This window comes from Taudactylus pleione, unplaced genomic scaffold (genome assembly GCF_031769625.1).
Source record: "Taudactylus pleione unplaced genomic scaffold, aTauple2 ptg000484l, whole genome shotgun sequence".
In the NCBI taxonomy this organism is placed as follows: Eukaryota; Metazoa; Chordata; class Amphibia; order Anura; family Myobatrachidae; genus Taudactylus; species Taudactylus pleione.
In genome coordinates, this window is record NW_028284886.1 from 3,342,147 (window position 1) to 3,354,169 (window position 12,023).

At 48.2% G+C, this 12,023-nt stretch overlaps 1 protein-coding gene across 2 annotated transcripts in view; it reads left to right on the forward strand.

Annotated features, from left to right (window-relative positions):
* PLCG2 (phospholipase C gamma 2) overlaps positions 1-12,023 on the forward strand; it is a 221,437-nt gene that overhangs the window by 158,136 nt on the left and 51,278 nt on the right. For both annotated transcript variants that reach the window (XM_088449429.1, XM_088449430.1), the window contains exons 20-24: positions 901-1,081; positions 1,509-1,577; positions 2,200-2,309; positions 2,880-2,973; positions 9,616-9,682. In XM_088449429.1, the coding sequence (XP_088305555.1) occupies positions 901-1,081; positions 1,509-1,577; positions 2,200-2,309; positions 2,880-2,973; positions 9,616-9,682 (521 nt within the window). The remainder of the gene's footprint in view (positions 1-900; positions 1,082-1,508; positions 1,578-2,199; positions 2,310-2,879; positions 2,974-9,615; positions 9,683-12,023) is intronic.

Here is a 12,023-nt window from a genome sequence, read left to right on the forward strand (position 1 = left end):
AACTAGTTGAGAACAAATCATTAGGCACTTACTGTAGTCCTAAGATGACCACACACCCAGACTGATAGTGGCCAACTTCTGATCAGCATTTTCCAACTTGCCGGGTAATGATCCAGTCAGTATCGGTCTAATTATTATTGGGCATCGCACAACAAGGGGATGAATTTCTTGTGCGCCACTTTTCGAAGCCACTGTGTCTTCGGAATTTTCCACCGCAGGATTTAAAGGGGCAATAATATGAAATACTAAGCCAGGTGTGTTTTGCATTTAATATTATTGCCTCCTTTAAACCCAGCAGTTAAAACTGTCTTAAATCGCACAGGCTTTGAAAAGCACTATATAGTAAATTTACCTCCCGGTGTCCAGTTTATCCAGCATCTATGGTGACCTCACCACATGTGTAGCAAGTGTGTAGACCAGAGATAGGTTCCCAATCACACTCCTCAAGGCTCCCCAACAGTTGAGGTTTTAGAGATATCCATGGTTGAGCACAGGTGATTTAATTACTACCAAAGTCAATTTGATATAACCACCTGTGCTTAACCATGGATATCTCTAAAACCTGAACTGTTGGGGAGCCTTGAAGACCGCATTTGGGAACCTCTGGTGTAGACAATAAAAGGAAATGGTTAGTGTGTGTCACTGCTGAATTACACTTTTTTTTTTAGTAAATAGACCCCAAGGAGGTAAAGAGATTAGAGAGTTTTGCAAGAAGACGATACATAATGTGAGATACAATGGGAAAAACTCATAAAGAAAAACAATAGACCACCAAACCTTATATATCTTGTGCTGCCTCAAATCCTTGCACGCTCAGCTATTCTGCCCCTATGTTATTTAGCAAATGGCGGAGATGGCACATGCGTGACGTGAATTCCTGTCCATGTATTTGTTTCTCAGGGCAGAGGGAAAAGTCAAGCATTGCAGAATCAAAAAAGATGGCCGCCTGTTCGTTCTCGGGACTTCAGCCTATTTTGAAAATTTGGTGGAGCTCGTGAATTACTATGAGAAGCACACGCTCTATCGGAAAATGAAGCTGCGGTATCCAGTGACAGAGGAACTGTTGGAGAGATTTAGTGCCGTATGTTTTCCGTTCCATCATTATTGTCTTCAATATGTCCATCCAACCAACAATATGTCCATCCATATTTCTGTCTTGACATTGGAAAAGTAACGGCAAGATGTCATTGTTTACCAGGGTCACGGACTGTTCAATGGGCTTTACTAAAAGGGCCGTCGTATAGGATGTATCTCTCTTATATCTCATCGGTTTTCCGAATCCGAATAAATATATCTCATCTGTTTTCCGAATCCGATAAACATGTTCCTTTAATTAATTAGGAGACATACTTAACTGGACAAAGGGGTAATCTGTCCTGTTTCCGTTATGTTAGGCCATTACCCATTATGCCTTTCAAATGGGTTCATCTTAAATATGAGATTTTTTTTAATTATTATTATTTTTTACGGCGATTGTTGTATTTTGTTTTTATGTTTTTGTATTACAGGAAAAAGATTTTAACTCCATATACGATGTTAAGATATACGTAGATCCAGTTGAAATATCTCCAGCAATGGTAAGAATTGATTTGCTTTTTATTTTAATCTGCAAATACAAAACTGTTTTAGAAATGGGACCTAACTACTGTATAATTTACGCATTACCCACAGGCAAACAGATCAATGAATTTTATATATACAGTAAGATATATAAAATTCATTGGTCTGTCTGTTTGTTTGTCTGTCCGGTTATGCATTCGGACACCCCTGCACCGATTGGGATGGAACCAATGCAAGGTGGTCCAGTTGGATCCTGGACAGGTTTTAGGGGCTTAGGGTCCTGGTCGGACCTCCCGTTGGTGAACGCTGGGCAGAACTTTGACCTGGGGAGCCTGTTGTGAGCTTTCCACTGGATGGGTTTGGACAAAAACTTCACAGAGAGGTGGCAAATGGTCTGGGATGCCTAATGGAATGGTTGGGGTTCCGGTCGGACTTTCCTCATGGGTGTATTGGAAGAGCTGCTAATCTGATTAATTATTTTGAAAATGTTGACAGTTACATCCAACTCATTGATTACTTAATCATTTGAAGATTTAAACAAGGGCAATGTCGGGTACTTCAGCTAGTAAAATATAAATGCCCCCCATTTTACTGTACATATTATTGACACATCCTTATTTTCCTTGTTTTTTTATTAAGCCACAAGGAACAGTTACCGCTTTATACAACTATACGGCCATGCGGCCAGACGAAATGAGCTTCTGCACCGGGGCCTTGATTCACAACGTGGTAAAACTCTCTGAAGGATGGCAAGTATCACTTATCATCGCTTATTTCATTGCATCATCAGAAATCAGTAAGACACATGCAGATTCTAGGATTAGAGGTAGAGCTGCCTGCACGAAGGAACAGGTCGAGTACTTCAAGTATAATCTCTCTCCGGCATTAGGAGCTGAGAAGTATTCATATAATTACTAGGTATTGCATAAAGGTACATTTGCGCAATTCATTTTTACCTGGTACAACTGCTATATGTGTCACCCCCATTTCTGGGAAGGACGAGGCCAGGGTCTGCATCGGGAGATGCAGATTACCTGCCCTCGCAAGCTGCCAGGACGTGGTCAGGCTGTGGTAAGCTTCAACAACTGCAGCCTGCCCAAAGGGGCAACCATTGCATCTGATGGTCGCAATATTGATCCCAGGCTAGGATGGCAGATGCATTGGCATTTTAGATGGACAGCTCTGCAATTCCGTTCCATCTCTGAATCAGACCCATAAAATGTACATACAACAAATTATATCCCTGAGGAGCTTTGTCTGAGATTTGATGAGTCAGAAGCCGTTTAATAATATGTTATAATGTGACTTTCTATATATAGGTGGAAGGGGGACTATGGAGATAAAATACAGCACTACTTCCCCTCAAATTACGTTGAGGACATATCAACGAACGATGAGAGTTTTACTAATCAGGTAAGAAATCAGACCCACTAAAGCTTTCAATGAAATCTGGGCCTGATTCAGACCCGGTCGCAAGCGCTGAGCGCTCGCAACCGGGTCGATGGTGGTCCACAGCGCATGCGCATGACGGAGCCGGCTCCATCGTGCGCATGCGCGAGACCCGGCTGGCGACGGGCAATTCGTCGCTCCGGGTCTCGCACCAAAGGGGTCGAGCTGTCGATGTTGAGTGACAGCTCGCCCCGTTTGGTGGGCGGGCCAGGGGGTGGCTGCCCAAACAGAGGCGTTTGGGGGTGGCCCCACTGACATTACGAGTGATGTCAGTGGAGAGCTTCCGGCTCTGTTAGAGCCGAAAGCTCTCTGGAGCTTGCGATGAACGAGACCCTACCACAAGGGTCTCGTCGCAAGCCCGATGGTCGCGATGGTCTTGACCATCGCGACCATCATCATGGCCGCTCGCTATAGCTGTATAGCTGTGGGTGGTCACCCACAGCTATGCGAGCGGCCAGGAGGCCGCTCCAAAAATTTAAAAAGAACGCCCTGATTCAGAGCGAGCGCTCTTTCAGAGCATCCGGCTCTGAATCAGGGCCTCTGGGCCTGATTCAGAGCCGAACGCTCTGACCAGAGCGCTCGCTCTGAATCAGTACCCTCCTCCATGAAAATGGAGCATCCTCCTGGACGCTCGCATAGCTGTGGGTGACCACCCACAGCTTATGCGAGCGTCCATGATGATGGTCGCGATGGTCAAGACCATCGCGACCATCAGGCTTGCGACGGAGACCCTGTGGTAGGGTCTCGTGGCCGCAAGCCCTGGAGTGATTTTGGCTCTATCAGAGCCAAAATCACTCCCACTGACATCACTAGTGATGTCAGTGGGGCCCGCTTCAGACGGTAGGCGTTCCCATGGGAATGCGTCCGTCTGGCAGCCACGCCCCCGGCACGCCCACCAAAGGGGGCGTGCTATCAATCAACATCGACAGCACGCCCCCTTTGGTGCGAGACCCGGAGCGACGGAGAGACTGTCGCTATCTGGGTCTCGCGCATGCGTACGACGGAGCTCCCTCCGTCGTGCGCATGCGCAGTGGGGCAACATCGACCCGCTTGCGAGCGTCCTGCGCTCGCGAGCGGGTCTGAATGACCCCCTCTGTCCCATGGACAACGGCTGAGCCAGACATGAAGGCTAATCTAAACATTCCATAGATGCCTATGCTGTACAGGGCAAAAGGAGGATTTCACTTGTGCCCACCATGACAACGGGCCGACGACTAGATGTTCTAGCAATGGAGCTCGGATGATAACGTTTTTAAATGAATTTTCTATCTCAGCCCTCCTGTTTTCATATATATATAATATGCTGTAATACTCTCCGAGTTCGGAGATGCAGGAAGATCGCCCACTCTCTGGGAGATCTCCCCCAAATTCTGGGAGAGTCTGCAAGTGTAATTATAACATTACAGACATACTCTGCAGGGTTTTACAGTGCTTTGGAAGGCGCCTCCAATCCTTGGCACATAATGGTTATAATTCTTAAAATGACAAAAGAAATAGGACTCCTCCTCCATACAGCAAACCTCTCGGGAACCTCCCCGCTACCTGATGGAGTCTCTTAGCGCTGGATAACTACAGGGGTTATGTATCACACCTTCTAAAGAGTGGACAACTGAATGAGTTTCCCATAGCAACCAATCAGCTTCTAGCTAGCATTTATCAAGTACATTCTATAAAATAATAGCTAGAAGCTGATTGTTGCTATGGGTAACGTCTCCACTTGTCTTCTTCTTCCCCCTATACCTCCTAATAGAGTTCTATACTGTAAGAAGTGCCTGCATAGAGTTCTTGTAATATTATGAACAGCTTGTAACACACCCAGTACAATAAACATCGTTATGTGACGTTCTGGCTTTTGGTTCAGGGCATTGGGCGTAATTCTGGCATTAATTTACCCCGAACTTGCCGTACTTCAAAATAATCTTAGTAATAACCTGTGGTGCTGGGGATGTAGTCAGGACACCGGCGGTCGAAATGCCAACCGCCAGAATCCCGACACTGAAATCCCGACATGGGACTAAATATAGGCGTCTAAATACCGACGCCTATCATTAGCCCCGCGTAGAAATCCCGACGTGCGGCCTACCGAACGTAGGTTAGCTGGGTGTCGCGACGTGTTAGCTGCAGGGGGGTTAGGTTTAGGCACTCCAGGGGGGACTTAGGGTTAGGCACCCCCCCCAGGAGAGTTAGGTTTCGGCTAGAGGAAGGGAGGGACAGGGTTAGGCACCCCACCATGAGGGTTAGGTTTAGGCTAGAGGAAGGGAGGGGGTTAGGGTTAGGCACCTCACCGAGAGGGTTAGGTTTAGGCTAGAGGAGGGGAGGGGGTTAGGGTTAGGCACCCCACCGAGAGGGTTAGGTTTAGGCTAGAGGAAGGGAGGGGGTTAGGGTTAGGCACCTCACCGAGAGGGTTAGGTTTAGGCCAGAGGAGGGGAGGGGGTTAGGGTTAGGCACCCCTCCGAGAGGGTTAGGTTTAGGCTAGAGGAGGGAAGGGGGTTAGGTTTAGGCTAGAGGAAGGGAGGGACTTAGGGTTAGGCACCCCACCGAGAGGGTTAGGTTTAGGCTAGAGGAAGGGAGGGGGTTAGGGTTAGGCACCTCACAGAGAGGGTTAGGTTTAGGCCAGAGGAGGGGAGGGGATTAGGGTTAGGCACCTCACCGAGAGGGTTAGGTTTAGGCTAGAGGAAGGGAGGGACTTAGGGTTAGGCACCTCACCGAGAGGGTTAGGTTTAGGCCAGAGGAGGGGAGGGGGTTAGGGTTAGGCACCTCACCGAGAGGGTTAGGTTTAGGCTAGAGGAGGGGAGGGGGTTAGGGTTAGGCACCTCACAGAGAGGGTTAGGTTTAGACCAGAGGAGGGGAGGGGGTTAGGGTTAGGCACCTCACCGAGAGGGTTAGGTTTAGGCTAGAGGAAGGGAGGGACTTAGGGTTAGGCACCCGTCCGAGAGGGTTAGGTTTAGGGTAGAGGAGGGGAGGGGGTTAGGGTTAGGCACCTCACCGAGAGGGTTAGGTTTAGGCTAGAGGAGGGGAGGGGGTTAGGGTTAGACACCCCCCGGGTGTTAGGTTTAGGCTAGAGGAAGGGAGGGGGTTAGTGACCTCACCGAGAGGATAAGAGTGCTGGGAGGTGCGGTTAGGATTAGGCATCATGGGGAGGGGGCTTATGGTTAGGCACCACCCCCCGGAGTCTTATGGTTAGGCATCCCCAAGGGAGGGTTAGGGGGGGGGAGAGGGGAGGGTTAAAGATACTTATGAGCCGGCGTTGGGATTTCATCTGTCGGGCTTCTCTCGTCGGGATTTGAATCGGCGGGTTATAAGCTGTCTGTATTTCATACCCAACCCATGGTGGTGTGTACATGGTTTCTACACACTGTAAAAGCACCCATGCCCCTGCCTTAGTCATTGTAATAATTTGCAATAAATGGAGAGGCTGCATTCACATGAATGCCCACAGAATTATTTATTTAGTAACAGTTATTTATATACCGCGGGCATATTCCATTGCGCTTTGCGACAGTCTCCGTTGCGTGCGGCTATGGGTATACTTTACCTGGAGAAGCTCCAAGTCTGAGCCGTGTACCCGTTCTATAATGTTTTACTCAATCTATTGTACATAAGACCTGGACACTCTAAGCTGTAATACAATGTTGCGCGTAGAAGACATGAATGTCTCTAAGGTCAAATGTTTTATCGACCTGTTCTGCTGCTGATGCATTAATTACTGCCAAGTTACTAAGCCACAAAACACAGGGCTTGTAAACTCATTCCTCTGTGAAAACGTCTCCGTCCTCTGCTGGGAAAGACTGCTGTGCACAAGACTGCATTGTGGAACATATACAGTACTTTGAATGATCAAAAAGACTTCTTGGAACCACGTTCACAGTTGGAAACACCCAGCGGAGAAAGCTACATGATGGGAATTAACCTCTCTTGCTGTCATAAAAGCACAAAATGTCAGACATTAGACTGAACAAGTGCCGCCTGCCATAACGCCTCTGAGCGTGGTGAGTGTCTCGTTTTCCAAAACAGAATTGTAACTAGCACAATGGATATTCAAAGTTATCTTTTCTCCGGCTCCGATTTAAATATGAGGCAGAGTTAATAGAGAGCCCCCCCCCTTTTTATTCAGATCCTCCTACAGATAATAATATGCTAATTTACAAATCAATTTTCTATGGATCGGGAGGTTGGGCATCTTAAATATTAAAATTGCACATAAGATGCGACCTCCCGATCCGTCCGTTTGCAGGAGCGTTTAAGCCGTTTGTCGGCTAATGCTCCTCCATACACACCTATAGAATCATCGGGCCGTCAGGTGATCGGCCAATGATTGTATAGGTGTGTACCGAGCTTAAGGAAATGGATTTCCACTATGGAACGCAGTTAAGTTGATGTAAATTCTGTTACCCAATCATACGACAGAGTAAAAAAACACAACAATTATTATTTATTTATTTATTACCAGTTATTTATACAGTACACACATATCCCACAGCGCTTTACAGGGAATATTTGGCCATGCACATCAGTCCGTGCCTTAGTGGAGCTTACACTCTATGGCCCTGATTCAGACCCGCCCGCTGCCACAGGTGACCTCCCACAGCTTGTGCGAGCGGGCAGGAGGCCGTCGTGATAATCGCGATCATCGGCCTTGTGACGAGACCCTGTGGTAGGGTCTCAGCTACCGCAAGGTCGAGACCCTGGCATTTGTGGGAGGCCCTACTGACATCACTACTGATTTCAGTAGTGGACTTCCTGCTCTATTAGCCTGCGTTTGTGCACCCACCCCCCCTCCCCGCCTACAAAACGGGGCGAGCTGTCACTCACCATTGACAGCCGTAGTCTTGTAGCGAGCCCCGTAGCGACTGAGCTGCAGTCGCTGGATGGGGCGACGCCAGGCGCTGCGCATGCGCAGTGGGTTAACATCGAGCCGCTTGCAAGCGCTGTGCGCTCGTGAGCGGCTCTGAATCAGGCCGTATGTTCCCTAGTCCCTACCATATGTACAAACACACACATATACATTAGGGTTAATTTTTCAATTCTATACCCAATTAATTTCCCGTCTTCACTCACATTTGGGCCCAACAGGGGTAGTGTTCAACAACCGGCACTACAACTGCTGTGGAACTACACATCCCAGCATGCCCTGCCACAGTTCAGGACATGCTAAAACTGCAGCAGGGCATGCTGAGATGTGTAGTCATACAACAGCTGGAGAGCCTCTTGTTGAATACCTCTGCTATAGAGGTATAATTTGATCTTGCCATGTACCTGCAGGGACAGATAAGTTGGGCCCACATTCTATCTGTGTGCACAGGAAAAGGAGGTGTGACCACACATCACAGGGGCATACTGTGAGACACGGGGGGCATGGCCTCGCATTCCGCCCCATCTAGGCACGCTGGCCATACTTGCCTACACTCCCGGAACACGCGGGAGGCTCACAATTTTTCAGGTAGCCCCCCGCACCCCCGGAAGTGTAGGCAGATATCCTGCATCCTGCCCACTTCCTAGTAAAGCTGGCAGGTTGGAGAGATTTATTGGGGAATTTGCAGGTCCGCCAGGAGGGGGCGGGGCTAAACGGGGTGATTTGCATAATTTAGCCCCGTCCCTTCATTGCGGATCACAGACTTTTCCGGGAACCGGGAGGGGCCTAATTAAGTCACCAGTCCGGTCCCGCCCTTCGAACCGGTCTGCAGCAGCAGCTCTCAGGGCTGCTCCCGGAAAGGAAGTACTCAAACTCGGTTAGTATGACATTGGCCGAGTAGAGCGCCGGGAGACGGACCTGCTTGGCCAGGCCTTTAGAAGGCCAGAGTGGCCCATCAGCCCTTCTGGCATTTGCCAGAATTGCCAGATGGCCAGTCTGACCCTGTGCACCTGTGATACATATTGACATGTGCTTTGGAAGGAACAACTTAATTCCACCCAACTACTCAAACTGGCCAGAGCAAACTACCCCTTCCGCAAATGTCGCCATCGTAAACCTGAGTACTTTGGCGGAAATTGAGGATTGGATTTTGCGTTGTGCTCTATGCAAGAATCCCATATTTTACCTGCCATGTGTAGTAGTAGCATGCCAATCACAACACTATGGGCAAAATTTACTAAGCGGTGGGTTCTAAATCCTGGCGGTTTGGTGGCGGTTTTGCAGCGGTTTTGGCATTAGTAAATCTGCGGATAGCAAAACAGCCGTCAAACTGCCACCAAACCGCCGTCAACGCAAATTTTAGTATAGAATAGAACAGGGCTGTCATTTAGAAACCGCCGCCAAACCACTGGGGTTTAGAACTCGCCGTCAAACCGCCATCAACCCACCAGGGGTTAGAACCCGCCGCTTAGTAAATTTTGCACTATGAAGCAATTAAAAAATGCCTAAAAACAATCTGGAAAAATGTCCTCGTGTCAACCTTGAAGTGAAAAAAAAGCCAAAAAGCTGAAATTGACAAGCCAAGCAAAGTTTCATTATTAGCCATTCTTCATAGCAGTTCCAGAACATGTTTTAATCTGGAAAAGGTGGAATATTTCAATTGATGTTTTCTAATGTGGCTAGTTGATATGACTAGAGACGGGAGCAAGTTTCTGACTCTCATCACATGGTAACTCAAATGTTTCCACCCACAGATAATCGAGGACAGTCCCTTGGGGTCTATGTGCAGAGGTATTCTGGACTTAGGATCGTATGGCATCAGTAAGTACTGTAGTTGTGTTGGGGATGATTTATTAATCTCTGTTTAGACCTGGGGTTCTATGACCTGCAGAAGCTCTAACAGCAAACACATCATGGGAGTATTGTTGGAGCAGCTCTTCCGGGAGCTGAAAACACCACTGAATGTGGTCAAACGTCAGTAAAAAGTAGTAATTAAAAAAATAGTAATAAAAAGTTTTGCTATTTTGTTTATGAGTGAACAAACTAAATGTACCTAAAATATATGAGAGTAAAATAGTTATGTTTATATATTTGTTTTGTGATGTTTGGATTTATCCTGGAGTTAGCACAATTATATATATGAGATAAAATACTCATCTTTAAAATGATAAGGAGTGATGGACCTGGCATCTGCATGTGCACGGCCCGCGCAGTGGCGGCTGGGTCGTGTGACGTGCGCAGTGGGGACTGGGTCGCACACCGTGCACATTAAGGGCCTGATTCAGATCCGCAGGAAATGATGATATTCACGAAAATGAGCGATTTCCTGCAACTGCGCAAAACTGCACGGCACATGCGTCACACCGAGTGTACGCCCAAAGGAGCTGCTGCATTCGGGACAGACGGTATCAGAAATCTGGCAAAGAATGATGGGCGTTCCTGGGCAGTGACTAGCAGTGCAGGCAAAAATTGGGCATTCATCGGGCGCCTTATGGGAGTGTTGTGAGCGTGTCGCTGTAAGCTCGGTTCACGGACGCTCAGCCACAGACATAGGAGGCCGTGGTCAGACGTTAAATCTGCACCCATCATAGGGCCGATGCTAGTTTAGATGGTGGGGTATAAGGGTGCACCAATCAGTATTACAGCGTGCACGGGCGCTAATAGTGGGCTTCTCAGACCGCGCACATTTGGCCGAATGGATGCACACACAAGGGGAGGAGTCTGTAGCTGCATTTGCATAAACTCACAGACGGGCAGCAGATCACAGAGAACGGAATACTGGGAGGCTGATAATAGATTAGTATTTGTATAAGATCCGGTAAATATTATCTGTATATTGTACGGTTATCGCTAATTATCACTGAAGTTTGATGTCATTTTTTCTGCGTTGATTAAAAAAGCATGTTTATTATAAACAGGGCCGTAACTAGGGGTGGGCGAGCTGTGCCGCCGCACGGGGCCGTAAGGAGCGGCACCGTTGCTCAAACATTTGACTTGCAGGGTGCTGGGGACAGCGCTCTGCAACCTAGAGAGTCACCAGGAGAATCCTCAGGGCAGTCTTCTCCCTAGTGCCGGCGGCTGTCCCCTCTTTGTGACGCCACGGTGTCACGTGTACTTTGCGGTGCCAGCACAGGGCAGAATATCGCCCTGCTAGGAGCCTGATTATAAGGAATAATGCGCATCCTTTAGAAGAGTGTTACAGATATTAGACGTCGCCTTGGATATCGGTGTACTGGCCTTGTGCGTTTATATGGGCACATAACTCCTCAATGACTTCTAATATCAATATCCAAGTGAGGAGCACATTACATTTAATATATTGAACATTAGTATAGTTTAGGGCAGTGCTTAGACTGGTGCATCAACTAATATGGCCTTCCTCCCATCCACGCGTGCCTACTCAAAGTGATTCTGATCCAGACATATCTGCGGCCACATTCCCATACGGCTGCGGCAGCCGGCTCACTACCTTATGCTGATGGGAGTATACGCCTGCGTATGCTGAGTATTTGTGCATCTACACAAATGCCCGGCCCGCCCACTGTATTTCCATCCGCAGCTGCATCCGTCATCATTAGTACCTGCACTTGGACCCAGCCCATGCTGGGTGCAAAATATCTACCTGAAACAGGCGTCCCATCTCCATCCGCATGCCACATTGAGCGCATAGTTCGGCCTACATGCCCCACAAGATGGCTCAGTTCCGTGCGATCGCCACCGAATTTACTGCTTAGAAACGCCCATTTCACAGAAAGAGTCAATGAACATATCTATCCGTAGGCATTTGCAATCTTCACCCAGTGCAGTCGGTATTTGCTTTCTACAGAGTGCGAGCAGTTTACAGATTTTCACGAGATCAGTCAAATTTCCACTTACCTTCAACTCAGAAGCAGGCCCTATATTTTATTGTAAACAGTTCTGACCCCATCACAACAGGCTGAGGGCCTGATTCAGAGCTGGACGCTCTGACAGAGCGCTCGCTCTGAATCAGGGCATCTTTTTTTTTTATGGAGCGGCCTCCTGACCGCTCGCATTGCTGTGGGTGACCACCCACAGCTAATGCGAGCTGCCAGGATGATGGTCGCGATGGTCAAGACCATCCCGACCATCTGGCTTGCGACGAGACCCTTGTGGTAGGGTCTCGTGGCCGCAAGCCCCAGAG